Raw genomic sequence first — 15,820 nt, 5'->3', positions numbered from 1 at the left:
CTCTTCTGGCCTCCACAGGCATTGCATGACATGGGTGTATTTATATACATGCAGGCAAAAAGAAGAAAACATACATGCAGGCAAAATACTCATATACATAAAATAAGAATAAATAAATAAAATTTTAAAATTGGAAAATAGTGAAAAACATACTTTGCCTAAGATTACACAGGTATGTGGTAGAACTACACAGGGAATAGTTACAAAATCCAAGAGGTGTGTGTCGGGGGTGGTTGGAGAGGAAGGTAATGGAGAGAATTGGTACTGATGATGCCCTATTTCCTATCCTGGATGTGATATTCACAGATATCATTTAATAGTAACTTATTTTTAAGGCAGGTCTCCCTGTAGTCCCAGCTGGCATGGAACTCTCTGTGTAGACCAGGCTGGCCTTGCTCTCACAGAGATCCACATGCCTCTGCTGAGATTAAAGGTGTGCGCCACCATGCCAGCCTTAATTTTAAAGTACTTCTTTAACTAGGAATATATGTAGTATGCTTTCTTTTATATGCACACGAAACAATGAAATGTTCAATGCAAGAGTAGGGGAAAATGAGTAGACGGAACTGTTCCCTCATGGGGGACCAGTGTAAGACAAGTGTCAAGTTATGTGAATGGTTATTTATGACAGGATAAAATCTCCAGTGTCTTCTTCATACAAAGGTTCAAACAGTGTTGTAATGAAAGTGGTGTACCCTGGAAATTGTTTGGCAACTCAAAAAGGGCTCTGGACTGAGCATGGTGGTACATGTCTTTAATCCTAAGCTGGGAGGCAGAAGCAGGCAGATCTCCGTGAGTTCTGGGCCACTCTGGTCTACATAGTGAGTTCCAGCCCAGGCAAGGCTGTACGTGGGTCCCTCTCTCAAAAACTAAAACCAAACCAAACCAAATGAAACCAAAACAGAAAAGGGTTCTGGGAGGATGGAGAGATGGCTCAGCAGTTAAGAGCACTGGCTGTTCTTAGAGAGGACCCAGAGTTTGATTCCCAGCACCCAGGAGGAATCCAATGTCTCTTCTGACCTCTGCAGGCATTGCATGACACGGGTGCACTTACACACATGCAGGCAATAGATATAAAAAAATATTTTTTTTTAAAAAAAGAGTTCTGGTGAGGATAAACCCAATGGCAGAATAGAATTCAAGAAAAATATTATTCAAAATAATTGTTTTATGGTTACAATAAAACATACTTTTAAAATTACCATTATTTTACCTGTGATTTTAACTATTGTATGTCTGATTGCTTTATAATTAGTGCAAATTGACATTTATTTTGTCTGCATTTATAAAAACTATTCCAGTTTGGAGGAAAAAAAAATCCCCACCTTTCTAATCGTTGTTCTAAAGGTTTTTTTTTTTTTTTTTTTTTTTTGTACCACATACCTCTAATGTATGTGCCAGATTGCTTTTTTTCTTTTTTTACCTGGAATGAAATTTTGCCATTTCTGATCCAAATTGTACTTCACACAGTGATTTCCTGAAGGATATATGATGATCTGTTCATCGAAGAAGAAGATATTGTTGGCCACGTGGGCTCGAAGACCAAAAACATGCAGCGACTGAGCTACCACGGTGGACATAGTAACTTGCCAAACTGCTGCTGAAGATGGACCAGAAAACTGTCAGCAGAGATTCCCCCGCTCGCGGCCCCGCCCCCGCTCGCGGCCCGGGCCCGTCCACTCCCTCTAGGCCCCGCCCACTCCCGCTCCGTCCCGCCCCCTGGGCCCTCATCACTCCCACCCTCCGCAACTCCCTCTCCCCTTTCCTTTGTTCCCAGCGTTCCCGGGCCCTTCGGAGGACCCGAGAGACCCCCTCTCACCTTTTCCTTCTCGGTTCTGGGTTACCACACTACGCACGTATCCGCAGGAGCTCTTCCTATGGATCCCGAGCAACCGGGGCACTCGCAAACGCCAGGGCGGTTCCTATAGCAACGGCAAGCCGGAAGTGCGGCTCTGCGGCCGGAAGCGGAAATGCGGGAGTAGCTAGGGGAGCGGCTCCGCGTAGTTGCTGTTGCCGGTGCGGGTCACGAGCACGTGGATCGGCGGTGTCCGGGAGTCCCAGGAGCCGAGACCTCGCGCTCTCCAGCCTCGCGCACCTCGGTGACCGGCCTCATCTCCAGGCGGGGCGGGAGGCCACGAGATGGACACTCCTCCGCTCTCGGGCTCGGATTCGGAGTCTGAAGAGTCCCTGGCCTTCGACCGGGAGGTAGGCGATAGCCCGACTCGCGGGGTTGGCGTGGAACTCGGCCTTATCCCTCCGGGACTGACCCGGCCTGTGCCTGCAGTTGCAGGACGCGTTTTCCCGCGGACTCCTGAAGCCGGGCCTCAACGTGGTGCTAGAGGGGCCGAAGAAGGCGGTGAACGACGTGGTGAGCCTGAGCGCGGGACTGGGTCCTCGGAAGTGGGATGCACGCAGGCTCCTGGAACATGGGAGTTCGGTTCTTGGTGTGGGAAAGATGCTCCTTGCGCCTTCCCAGGCTGTCGATTTCCTGTGTGGGTGTTTAAACTTAACACTTTGGGCTTGGGAGAGACGAACTCTGGGCTCTCTTCTTAGAACCTTAGTGTCGGACCTTTTCTAGAACGGCCTGAAACAGTGTTTGGCAGAATTCAAGCGGGATCTGGAATGGGTTGAAAGGCTTGATGTGACCCTGGGTCCGGTGGCCGAAGTCAGTGAAACTCAGCCGACACCTCGGAACAAGGACGAGAAGAAAGGTGTTAATCCAGAAGATGACTTCCAGAGGGAAATGAGTTTGTATGTTTGTTGTGGGTCTTTGTGCTGGAGAGTCGTGGGGAGGGGACACTAGTGGACCTGCTCCTTCAGGAGTTAGCCCGGGAGTCTCCCAGGTTGAAAGCACCTTGGTTTGTCAGTCATTTCAGAGTTATCTGTGGGCCATTTTGAAACCATTTAAAGTGTGTGTGTGTGTGTGTGTGTGTGTGTGTGTATCCAGTCATTAGAACAGATTTTGCCTAGGGAAGGTTTTGAGTGGACTTTTCTGTAGTGGTTAGGTAAGAATTCATAGTTGACCTGAGTGTGTGTGTTTATGAATACCTTTATTGAGCTCATTGTTTTAAACTACTAATTTACTTTTAGCAGTACTTTCTCCCTTTAAAAATAATGTGCAGTGAAGTTTTTACTATATACAAAATAAGTGACATTTTATTTCAGTTTTTCTTTGCTTGTTCATTTGTTTCTGCTAGTGAAGGTTAGATGTTGCCAAGTCCTGAGTTTGGACAACTCCTGAAAGGCAGATGGAAGGAACGAAGGTCTTCGTGTCACCTCATTTCACTCTGTTCTACAATTTTAGCTACCGGCAGGCCCAGGCTGCAGTACTTGCAGTATTACCCCGGTTCCACCAGCTCCAAGTCCCCACCAAGCGGCCCACCGATTATTTTGCAGAAATGGCCAAGTCCGACCAGCAGATGCAAAAGGTAAGAGACAAGAAAAGTTAACCCTCTGGTAAGTGGAGGTTTCATTCTGAAGTGTATATGCAGCTGGTTTGTTTGTGGTAGTCTCTGAGAAAGATATGTATGCGCCCAGTTAAGGGAGCTGTTGTAATCATTATTTCTTCTTGAGATCAGACTCAAACTGGTCACCATCAGTTATATGAAGTTCTAATTCAAATAATTAAGGATAGGAGAAGACCTCAGGAGTGTGGTCCCTGTGAAGCGTGTGCTTTCCTCTGGGCAGGGTCATTGTTCTGGTCCTACTGTTGCCAGTGAGGATGCTATTAACTTGGAGATAGTTTTGTTTTCTTCTCTGGACCTCAGTTTTTTAGAAAGCGAGGGATTAATCTATGGGTCAGATGTGGTTTAATTTAGAGTTAGGTGGAACTTGGTCTTCATTTAACTTTGGAAGAGACTTGCTGACATCAAATCCAAGATGTATTTAAATTGTTCCCTTAGGTCTCAATCTTTTTAGGGATTCTTGGTAGTGTTCCAAGAAGCTAATTGAGAGACTAGCCCAGACCCATCTGACAACCCACTTGCACTGACAACTGCTTATGCCGTCAGTGAAATATGTATGTTTGATGGAAGAAGCTCGATATCAGATATCTGGGAGTTTTTATGGTGGGTGTGTCATGTTCAAAAAGAGCACTGAGGCTCCATGCTGCTTCAGCCTCAGTCAGCAGACAGTAGGGGTGCGTCCAGCTTTGTGTCATGAACAAACATACTGGGCTGGGAAAGCTGCTTTAGAGCTCTGGCTGCATCACTGACACTTTTGGTACCCTGGACAAAATGCTTTGCTATTGGGCTTTATTGTTCTTTTATGAGGAACTAGAACAGTGGTACGCAAGTTCCAGTTTTCAGAATTAATGGAATACCAGATCCCTATTGTAATGTGTTCTCACTAGTTCAACATTTTGTGTTTCAGATTCGACAGAAGTTGCAGACTAAACAGGCTGCCATGGAGAAATCTGAGAAGGCCAAACAACTTCGAGCTCTTAGGAAATACGGAAAGAAGGTGGGGACAAAAACATGCATGCAATATAGGGCAGGGCTGAGAATGTCAGTCAGGTCAGATCGCTGGTGTGATTCAGGTTCCGGTCTTGTGTGTGTTTGATCATGTGTCTACCTCCTTGTGAAGGATGTCTTCTGGTGTCCCTGAGCACAGACCCACTCGACACCTTGGACACCAGGCATAGTGTGGTAATCTCAGGTGAGCTGATGATCTTTCTGGGTTTTAGTTTTCACATCTGTACGATTAAGAATTGGGTCCAGATCAGTGGTTTCTTTTGGGGAGGGGGATATTTTTTGAATCAGGGTCTCCCTGTAGCCCCAGCTGGCCTGGAACTCCCTATATAGACCAGGCTGACCTTGAACTCACAGAGAACCACCTGCCTTTGCCTCTGGAGTGCTGGGATTAAAGGCATGCACCACCATGCCCCGCTATGAGATCAGTGGTTTTCTAAACCTGACTTCCCAGCAAAGTCACCACAAAAAATTCAAAAACATTTCTAGGCTTCAAAGACTTCCAGAATTATGTATTTCCCTTTCTCTCAAAGCTTCCCAGGTGCTTCTAATAAGTACTTGGATGGGATGCACTGGCCTAGATGTTTGTCCAGTCTTTGAAGGGATCATACTGTTGAGTTTCATCTAGTCCGACAGGGAAAAAAGAAGGTGATAGTAATTAGAGCTGTGGGAGGGGATGAATATGAGGAGGATCAGCATAGGTGTTAAGGCTTTGAAAGCTTTTTGAGCTTGTGATCTGGGGTGTGTTGCTGTCCTTACTTGGGGTCATTTCATTGATAAATCCTAGTATTCTGTCTTCAGCAAGAGGTCTGCTGTGGATTTGTTTCCCTGATCTGGATGTGGGTAGCTGGCATCATCTCAAAGACATTGGCAGTTAGTTGACTATAACCTAATTTATCAAAAGCAAAGAAAAAGACCATTAGGGCTGTTGGAAAGATAGCATGACGGTTAAGAACAATTGCTCTGCAATCATGAGGACCAGAGGCTGGATCCCAATATACACATAACAAGCTATAAATACCTGTATCCCTAGCTACGAGGGGACAGGGACAGGAGGCTTGCTGGGTTTTGCTGCCTCTAGCCTCACCAAGTAGAGACTTACTTATGTGAGCTCCAGGCACAGGGAGAGCCCTTGCCTTAAAGGACTAGGCAGGGAGTGAAAGGAGGATACCTGATGCCCTCTTCTGGCCCCTGAATATGTACATGAGCACATGTACCTGCACACACATGTGCACACATGCTCACACTGACAGATACACATACACATGTGCACACATTACAAATAAATAAAATCCTTTAAAAAAAAGAAGTCTGTTGGGCCTGTTAGTTCACTGTTTATATTTGTTCACAGTAAAGCCTTAGGGAGTTGTTTTTCATTTGGGGATGACTTTGTCCTCTAGGGAGCATTTGTCACTGGAGACATTTTTAGTTGTTACATCTTGGGGTTGCGAGTGGTATTGGCATCTGGTGGGTAGAGGAGAGGATGCTGCCAAACATCCCACCATCCTGCATCCCAGAAAAGAAACTGTCCAAAGTGTTGGCAGGCATTGTCACTTGTCTCCTTTGGTCCTTAAAGCTTTTAAGAATTGTTCTCTGGAGAGATTGTGTGTGTCTGTGGTGTCTTTATGTGTGTGTGTGTGTGTGTGTGTGTGTGTGTCATTTTCTTCTTTTTGATACTTTTATGCCTGTTGGGTGTTAAAGCTGCCCAGATACAATTGATAGGGAAAGTCCAATATGGACTTGAACATGATTTGCTACAGTTTCATGTGCAGGAATGTTTGATGGGGTCAAAAGTGCATGCTTTGGGGTTGGGCTGCCTGGATGTGAATCTCAGCTCTGCCCTTTCTTGCTGTGTAACTTGGCAAGTGTGTGTAGTTTTCTGTCTGCTGTAGTTTAAAAATAATGAATTTGAACTTCACTGAATTGTTATAAAGATGAACTAAAAATATACTTGGAGTCTTTAGTATATTTTTGGCACCTACGTGTAAATGTTAAATGGTACTGGAATTACACGGAGCATATTTGTTGGTGTATGTGTGTGTTTTAACCATGTAGTCACAGATTCCTGTTGAGAAGGTGCACCTTTGGAGTCATGGTTTGGAATGGGTGACTGACCTTGTGTCTGTATCACAGGTGCAAACTGAGGTTCTTCAGAAGAGGCAGAGGGAGAAGGCGCATATGATGAATGCCATCAAGAAGTATCAGAAAGGTCATATATATCTCTCTGCTAAAGATGTAGGGGAACCTGGGTACCTTAGAGCTAATGGGACCCTAAAGTGCTTTGGAGTCATTTTGATTGACTTAAAATTCTTGGGCCTAAGTTTTAGATACAGTGTAGGGAGCAAATGTGCTTCTTAAAATCAGTACCATGGTGCTGGTTAATGTGCTGCTTTGTTCGTACAGGCTTTTCTGATAAGCTGGATTTCCTTGAAGGAGATCAGAAACCTGTTGCACACGGTGCAAAGGCGGGAACTAAAGGCCAGCAGATGAATAAGGGGTAAGAATTTTGGTTTGGTTTGGTTTTGTCTTATGATGTGTAATGGGCCAATAGTTAGTCTGGTGAGGGACCTCCTCAGGCAGGGTCCCCCCAGGGAGAGAGTGCAACAGCTCAAGGGACCCAGACTTTCATGCCATGAGATGGGCCCTATGGCCACTGTCGTGTCTGAAGAGGAAAATATGTACCTCGCTCAGTTGAAACGAGTGCCTAATCACTGTGCTGTTCCATGCTCCACAGAATGATGGCCAGGGTACAGCTCAAGGATTCAGGTCCAGCTTCAGCCACCATCAGGAGGGTGATTTTTGAGCACCTCCCTTGTTGATTGGCACATTACCACAATGAGGCAGTGATTTGTGCCTTGTACTAGGAAGACTGAAAGGGAGAATGTTTGCTGTTACTTCTTAGTACCACTTTCTAGCTGGACACCAGGCCTAAGGGGATGATAAATTCCATATAATTGAGCAAGTGTTATGATAAAAGCATTTGGGGAATAGTACAGAAGCACATTTTAGAGTCCTAGCATAGTCTGGGATGGCTTCCTGGAGGAGAGTCCTACCTGAGCCTAAAATATGAAGGATGTGGAACAGATGATGAGGACAGGAGAGAAGCTTTTCTGGAGGGAAGAACCTGAATGAGTAGGGTGCAGAGACATAAGCCAGTAGGTTGCATGGGAGGTGCTGCCAGGGTTCGACCTGCAAATGCTGTGTGATGCTGAGAATAGGGAGGTGGGCTGGGACCCTGGGATGCTTGGTTGCCTGTTTCGAAGGTTGCCTTCATTCAGTTGGCATTGGGGAGACCCTGTTTTTTTTTACTCAGAGTAATGAGTAGATCAGTTTTGTGTTGAGAAGGTGATGGAGGTACTTGTCTAAGTAAATGATGAAGGAAGTAGGCTTGATTGAGTGACTGTTAAAAAAGTGCAGGTGAGCAAGAATAATGCCTTGAAGGTGTTATGGGGCAGGGGAGGAAAGTAGGTGGAGAGAGTGCTTAAGAGGCTAAATGAACATGATCAGTAATTGAATTGGATGTGGAGAGTTGGGTTGCTGGGCACATGGTAGGAGGCAGCAGTTCCAAGTTAGGGCATCTGTGGGGATGGACCTAATCTAGGAAGGGAGGCTAGGCTGAATTTGAAAAGTTTTAGACTGTTCGGTTTAACTATTAACTATGTGTTTTTGTCCTTGATAAGAATAGAAGCAACTGAGGCTGTGTTAGCAGGACGGAGTTAAAATAGATTCTAGTGACAGCAGAAAGCCATATTGACAGATAGAGATCCTTTCCTGCCTTTGTTAGTTTTCCCTCCCTGGGTAGCTCATAGGGTGAAACAGTAGGGCCAAGGAGAAGAGTCCTGTAGTAGTAGTGCCTTGGGCTTCGCAGAAAGGAACCTGAAGCCGGAGCCAGGCCAGGATTGTTGGGGTTTATGGTGCTCCAGGAATCTGTAAGGAATAGCACCTGCATCTTTTTCAGGCCCAATGCCAAACGGCGCTACAAAAACCAAAAGTTTGGTTTTGGTGGAAAGAAGAAAGGCTCTAAGTGGAACACTCGTGAGAGCTATGATGATGTGTCCAGCTTCCGGGCCAAGGTAGCTCATGGCAAGGGCCCCAAGAGGCCTGGGAAGAAAGGAGCAAATGTAAGTGGGTCAGGGTTGGGGCAGGCTGCATCTCTTCTCGGCCCTACCCTCCTCCCCTTCTTTATGCCTTCTCACTCTGGGACAGAAGCAGTGCTGTGACGACATGTTCTTTTTTGTCTGTGTAGAAGAGACCCGGGAAGCGAGCGAGGGAGAAGATGAAGAGCAGAACCCACTGAGCTGCAGCTCTTTGTACAGAGCCAAGAAGGGACAGGCCTGGATTTCACAGCACGCTCAGAGCCTTGCTGTTGGGGGCTTTTTATAGAAAGTTCTTTAATAAATAAAAGTTATTAAAGAAATATATATACTCGGGTTAAAAACTTAGGGGCTGAAAGATTGAGAAGTTTGCATATTAAAGAATATAGTTATTTATTGATAACTTAGACTGTGTGCCTAGCTGCCTTCCTCTGTGATAGCTGGAGGTTGAACCCTGTCTTTCCAAATTGTTCTGTCACAGCTAGTTTCTGAAAAGCATGGGGGAGCCATCAGATTGCCTCTACCATATCCTTTGCTTTTTCCTTGAGTTAGTGACCACTTTATATTTTCCACTTACCTAATTTTCCTTCTTTGTCTTTAGGTTTTCCAAAAGCTTTGGTATGTTACCTGCCTTATAATTCCCTGTGGCGGTCTTGGTCTGCCCTAAACCATCCTGTTGTCTCTTCTTAGACTGTCTAGGTTGGTTGCATTATTTCCTGGGCTCCTATGTTTTCCTTTATGCCTCTTGTTATGTGTTGCTCTGCAACACACTATGCCTGCTCCTTAGAAACCTGAATAATGCTGTCAGATGACACTGCTGACAGTACAGGAAAGTACCCCCTCCAAAACAGCATCGGATCCAGATGCTGTAGACCAGCAATATACCAGTCAACTGTTCAGAACATTTGGGGGCAGAAACTTGAGCACCTCAATGTGGGGCTCCTCAATGTAGGTAGGGGGACCTCACCTTGCTCAGGAAGAGTGCCCCCAACTTCAATATAGGGACATGAGAAGCCATGCTCAGAAAGCAGCTCAGCCTCACATTTCTGTATAGCATTAAAATATATTCCTTATTTTACTGCACAGTATAGCTTCTGTAAGATCTGTGTCAGCTCTGTGACTCCTTCAGTAGTTTTATTTAACAAACATGTACTAATTAGTGTTGGATATTTTCCTAGGAGAGAGCAGCACCTCCCCTCCAGGAGCTTGCTTTCTAGTTGGTGGTCAGCAGGGGAAGGGTGTCAACAGGTGTGGCTTTCAATATTGGCAGTGGGAAGGAGATAGGACAGAGCGGCCTAGGTTCCCAGAAATGCCTTGGCTCAATGAAATTCTGAGCAACAACGTTCCTGCAGCTCTGAAGGACCCAGAAGTAATGGGGACCCTCCAGAACACAGCTCAGATCCCAGCAAAGACATTAGATGCCCAGGACACCAAAAGGCTATGAATCTTTTCAATATCATCAATCAAATTTGAATGGTAAACATAAAGCTCTTTTGTCTCCTCCAAGGGAAAAGTCAGATCCATTATGGGGCATCACAGTAATTCAAATCAAGTAACTCTGTCCTCATTGTAAAAAAATAATCTGGAAAACTGATGATAGTCCTAACCCTTGTGACAAATGCATTAGAAACTACAGTAAGGCACCATTGGTGTTTTCAGATTCTTCCTGTGTTATTGTAAATCTAAATAAAATATTTTTTACATTTAAAATTTTTATTTTATATGCGTATTTTACCTGCATGTACATATGGAGGCCAGAATTGGGCACCAGATCCCTTGGAACCGGAGTTACTTGGTTGGTAGCCACCATGTAAGCTGCTGGGAACTGAACCTGGGTCCTCTGCAAGAGCAGCCAGAGCCATTTCTCCAGCCCCTTTTTGAAACATTTTTAAATTACAAAATGGAAAGCTTAGAAAAAGGTGGAAATTGCTGGATTTTGGAATATACTCATGATTGTGGCTTTTTGTCTTGATTGCATACAGAAGAATGGTTAAAAATCTTTAGAAGTGATAGATAAATCAAGTCAAATTGGGAGAAAGCACCAGGACACAGACAAAAACTCCCAGCAGGATACAGTTTATTAGAAGAGGAAAACGCACAGGACAGTTCCCCTTTCAGGATAGAGGAGCTGCCAGTTTACAGGTTGTTGGCTGGGGGAGGGTATAGGGGGCTTTGTGGAATTCAGAAGGTGGGAAAATATTTTTTAAAAACAGGTGGGAGAGAGAGAGCGAGCCCAGGGTTTATCAGGAGAGAATAGCCTCTGTCAAACTGCCCTCTTCAGTCCCCTTCCGTCAGCCAGGATGTGGGTTATGGAATAGGGGTCTAACCATTGTGAATTTATCAGGGGAAATGGCTTGTTAGACAGTTCCTAGATCTTTGAGTCTGGGGTGCAGAGGCCTGTTTGTCAAAATTTTAAGATTATCAAAGGGGAAGTAGGTTGTGATGATAAAGAGTCTGTTTATCCTTTAAGATCATCAAAGAGGGAGCATGCTGTGCTGAAGGGGCTCCTTGCAGTAATTGGGTCTGGGGGGGGGTCTCAGGTCAAAAGCTGTAGAGAGTCTGTTTATCTTGTCTTGTTGGATGGTCAGGGTGCTCATTAACTCAGTTCCTGCATTCTCAAGGGGCCTGCAAAACCGTCAGGCCCTTCTGCATTGGGGAGGGAGTTGCTATAGATCCGAACCCTAACAAGGAAACCAGAAAATTTTTTTTTTTTGTCTTTTCTGAAATTTGCCCAATGTGATGGAGTTGACAGAATTGAGTCACCCAGGAGACAAGACTTGGCATGCCCTAGAGGGATTATGTAGATTAGGTTATCTTCTTTGAGCATCTGCAGTGAAGGAGATCATCATTAAGTTAACTGAGTTGGGAAGATGCAGCCTGAATGTGAGTGGAACCATTCCCTGGGATGTGGTCCTGAACTGCATGAAAAGGAGAAAGTGAGCTGGGCACCAACATTCATCACCCTCTGCTTCCTGATTGTGGATGGAAGGTGACCAACTACCTTAAGCTCCGTTGCCATGACTTCCCTGCCAGGAGAAACTGTACCCTCCAACTGTGAGCCATAATAAACCCTTCAGTTGCTTTGTCAGGGTCTTTTTTAAAAATATTTTATGTGTATGCATGTATTGCCTGCATGTAGGTAAGTGCACCCGTGTCATGCAATGCCCACGGAGGACAGAAGAGGCTGTTGGATCCCCTGGGACTGGAGTTAGACAGTTGTTAGCTGCCATGTGGGTGCTGGGATTTGAACCCGGGTCCTCTGCAAGAACAACCAGTGTTCTTAACCGCTGAGCCATCTCTCCAGCCCCTGAATGATGTTTTTTATCTGCAAAGCCCAAAAGGGTCCAAACAGGGCTGGCCTGGCTGGGTCAGCCACACCGGTCCATCCTTCCTGTCACGTGAGGTAAGCTTGCCACCAGGTGTCTAGGAAGGTCAGAAATGTAGCACTTCTACTGTGGAGCCAGGGCTTTACTCCTGAAGAGAAAGGAAAGATTAGTACATTAAATGACTTGTGCTCTATAATATTTTTCTAAATCGCCCAAGTGTTTAATGTAGACGATTTCTATCTACTCCCTGCCCACCTCATAACCTTCCTTCCTTCACAGCCCTTGTCGTTACAAAGATTCTATCATTGTACAAACTCCTCTCGGGTTTCCTGAACTCTTTCTCAGCTAGGTCTGACATTCAGATTTCTGTTTTCATCTCTGCTTTGACCATTATTAGCAAAAATCCTGCTTAGTTGTTTTCCCAGCTCCTCACTGATGAACCTGGATGTGCTCAGCCTTTTATATTAAGATTTCCCTGAGTAGCCTTATTGCAGAGTCTGCACCCAACAGGAGCTGTATAGTGGATAAACAGGCCAGATTCTGGGGCATTCTGGAAATTGTATGAACTAGAGAAACAGCTTTACATTAAAACACAACTCCCTGCCTTCTAGAAGACTTAGACGGGGAACCCATTCAGCACTACTAAGAGTCTGGCACATGCCAGATTATAGCACTGGGTATTAGGGAACTAAGATTTCACTAAAATCTTCAAGTACCTCACGGTTGGAATAGCACTGTCACAGCAATTGCCAGGCACATGTGACTACTTGAATTTAAATGACGATACTAAACACAATAAAAAAATGCACTGTCTGGGCCTGGGGAGGTAGCTTAGAGAAAGTGCTTGCCTTGCAAATATGAGACCTGAACTTGATCTGTAGAATCCATGTAAAAACAGCAGGGCATGGTGTACACTTGTAATCCCAGTGCTGGGGAGGCTGGGATAGGTGGATTCTTGGGGCTTGCTGACCAGCTAGCCTAGCCTACTTGGTGAGTTTCAGGCTTGTGAGAGACTCTGTACACTCCAAAAAGTAGATGATGTCTAAAGAATGACACCTGAGGAAGTCTAGTGACATGTACACATGCACAATAATCATACTAGCCACATTTTGAGTGTTCACTAGTCATGTGTGGCTAATAGTTACAGTTTTGACCATCACACAGACACAGAACATTGTCACCACTGAAGAATGTTCTCTTGGACAGTACTTTTATCTAAGTTATTTGAGGACAAGAAACATCCGCTCCATCTCTACTTACCAGTCCCCAGCACTGTGGGAAGCTGTATGTTTGGTGTTTACTGTCTGATCCGTGTCTGAGGGACTCTTCTGTTAATGTCATTATATGAACCCTTACATCATCCAGACACACAGATGACATCACACCTGACTGGGCTAGAGAAGTTCTTTGGCATTATGGACATGCCTGGTAAGACTCAAATAACTGGAAATCCTCACCATCTTCTTGAGGCAAAGAGGAAAATGACCATCATTTTGTTAAGAAGCCACATTGCTGGTTTAGAGACAGGTAGCAACTGGGCTCCTCAGGTTGGGCTTGTTTGACAACAGCTAGAATAGCTCCACACAGGCAATGTTGGGCTGGGTGGAGGCTGGGGGAGGGTGCTGTCAGAGGCTCTGCAGCTTCACTTTCCTGCCCCAGCTCTACATTCTTCTGTTTCCCAGGTGTCCTGACATAGGCTCAGCTAGCTAGGACAGCCTAGAGACACAGGCTTGCCCTGCCTGCCTGGAGTCCAGGCCACCAGTGTGTTTTACAGTCTATTTTACAGACATGATTTATTTTTGTCTGGACACTGTGAATTGAGAAATACTGGAAGTATGGGAAACCCAGTGTCCTTAGGGAACTGATTTCTCTGGTTCCTTCTCACTTAGGGTAGGATGCTGACAGCCGACAAATCAATTAGAAAATGTAATACAAAAGCAACGCTTTGCATTAGGAGCTATTTTCTAGGGATTAACCCAAGAGTGAATGCGTATGTCCATGTGTTTGAGTCAGTTATGAGGCCTGTTTTATGCTATTTGTCTGTCTGTGCTTGTACCAATACTACGCTATAATTATTATAGTATTTGAATTATAATTTGGGAGATTAGTCCTGATATCCGGTAGGGAAGAATTTCATTGTACGCATCTGGACTATTTTTAATACTTTTCATTTCTGCATAAATTATGAGCTTTTCAAGTTTTGCCAAAACATTTGTTGGAGTTGGGCTTCATTCACTATCATCCAGGTGAGCACTGTGGCAGAGGCCTATTATCCTAGCACTTGGCAGTGGAAGCAGGATGATCCATGATAATCCTTGGCTACATAGTGAGTTCAAGGCCAGCCTGGGATGTCTGGGGGAGACTCTGTGGGTAGGACTGACACAGTCCTTGCTGCCTTTCTTGACTTTTCTACCTTTCACTCTGGGGTGGAGGCAGCTGACAGGCTCTGCCTTCAGAACACTGATGAGAACACAATGGGCCCCTCTCTTTCTGGCAGAAGCCAGTTTCCTAAGGGCTCCTAGGAAGTCCCTAGTATGGTTCCAGAATCTGGAATGAGGAAAAATGGACTCTGGGAGAAACCAAACAAAACTAGATCAGAACAAAACAAACCCTGATCCCCCTGCTGACCCCTCATCCATCCATCCATCTATCTATCTATCTATCTATCTATCTATCTATCTATCTATCTATCTATCTATCATCATCTATCTATCATCTATCTATCTATCTCCCTTTCCTACTCTCACTTTGATCTGGGGCAGATCAGGATTTACCTGCTTCTATTTCCCCCTCTCTCTACCCTCCTGTGTCTGTTCCTGCAAAACGCTTTCTGGTTATAGCCAAAGTCCCACGGAGAAATGTAGAAACTCAAGCAGGCAGCTGAGGAGGGAGGAGGGGCAAAGAATAGACTTTCCAGAAAAAGGAAGCTGTTAGCAGTGCTTCAGGCATCTGAAGAGACACAGGAGTTAAGAACCAGAGTCTGGCCACGAGAGCACTCCATGTTGGCTCCATAGTCCTGCATTCCCTGTTTACCAGGTCAGGCTGCCAGGAACAATGGCAGGGAAACCTTTTCCCAAGGTGAGATTTGTGGCTCACCTGGTGTGGTTGGGGTGGATGGGTTTTGGGAGGGGACTGAAGAAAAGGGAACTATTCAACAGGGCTGTTGGGAGGAGTAGGGACAAGGATGGAGGAGTAACAGGAGAGGGAAGGAAGGTCAACAGTGCGCTTAGAGGAAAGTCCGGAAGCACAGGAAGAGCTGGGCAGGGACATCTGTAAGGTGGGGTGGTAGGAAGGGGCTGTCAAAGGAGGGAATAAAGGGCAGAAAATGGGGGAGGTTGGAGGGTGGGCTGAAGGCTGGAAGACTTAGAAGACAGATGAGGAAGGCGGACTCGACGTGGACAAGAGGGTGGAGGACCAGTAGGAGTGTGAGGCTGCAGCTGAGATGGGAATGTTTGAGGAAGCTTTCTGGTCATCCTTTCATAAGACGCTCCAGACTTCTGGTTTCACCTGTCAGTGACTAAGGTTCTGTCGGACCTGCTCCCGTATTTATCTCATTTTGATTTCTCGCATCATCTATTATGAGCTTACACCTCACTGGTCTGGTTCCTATCAGCAGGGAAATGGCCCCATTGTTGATTTCTAAGAGGGATCACGTGGAACAACAAAGAGAAGGACAGGGCTGCTGTCTTAGTCCCTGCTCTTGGAACAGCACAATTGCTCAGCCAAGTTCCCAACATTTAATGCATGAATGACTATAATTTCTAGTTGCATTTATTGATGTCTTATTTTATTTTTCTGAATTCTCTTGAATGTTACTACCAGATATAACCACATAAAATATGACATTCTCTCTCTCTCTCTCTCTCTCTCTCTCTCTCTCTCTCTCTCTCTCTGGGTTTGTTTTGTTTTTTTTTTGTTTGTTTTTTGGAGT

The 15,820-nt window shown here is 45.3% G+C and overlaps 2 protein-coding genes across 4 annotated transcripts in view; one reads left to right on the top strand and one right to left on the bottom strand.

Moving 5' to 3' along the window:
- The window catches only part of Cfap57 (cilia and flagella associated protein 57), an 82,951-nt gene extending 81,005 nt beyond the window's left edge, over nt 1-1,946 (bottom strand). For 2 of the 3 annotated variants that reach the window (XM_017801182.2, XM_029569493.1), the window contains exons 1-2: nt 1,820-1,946; nt 1,424-1,600 (exon numbers count right to left, since the gene is read on the bottom strand). In XM_017801182.2, coding sequence (XP_017656671.1) covers nt 1,424-1,580 — 157 coding nt within the window. In that variant the 5' untranslated portion in view covers nt 1,581-1,600; nt 1,820-1,946. The remainder of the gene's footprint in view (nt 1-1,423; nt 1,601-1,819) is intronic. The other variant, XM_029569494.1, reaches the window with a different exon arrangement.
- A 28-nt stretch (nt 1,947-1,974) lies between these two features.
- On the top strand, nt 1,975-8,970 carry Ebna1bp2 (EBNA1 binding protein 2). The gene is made up of 9 exons (XM_008845339.3): nt 1,975-2,205; nt 2,285-2,368; nt 2,579-2,751; nt 3,305-3,428; nt 4,372-4,461; nt 6,603-6,678; nt 6,873-6,966; nt 8,428-8,590; nt 8,716-8,970. The coding sequence occupies exons 1-9, from the start codon at nt 2,140-2,142 to the stop codon at nt 8,764-8,766; spliced, it is 921 nt and encodes a 306-aa protein (XP_008843561.1). The 5' UTR covers nt 1,975-2,139; the 3' UTR covers nt 8,767-8,970.
- The last annotated feature ends 6,850 nt before the right edge of the window (nt 8,971-15,820 follow it).

Source organism: Nannospalax galili, unplaced genomic scaffold (genome assembly GCF_000622305.1).
Source record: "Nannospalax galili isolate Female #2095 unplaced genomic scaffold, S.galili_v1.0 scaffold1402, whole genome shotgun sequence".
In the NCBI taxonomy this organism is placed as follows: domain Eukaryota; kingdom Metazoa; phylum Chordata; class Mammalia; order Rodentia; family Spalacidae; genus Nannospalax; species Nannospalax galili.
The sequence above is the reverse complement of the archived record's forward strand: the minus strand, read 5'-3'. Positions and strand labels throughout refer to the sequence as shown.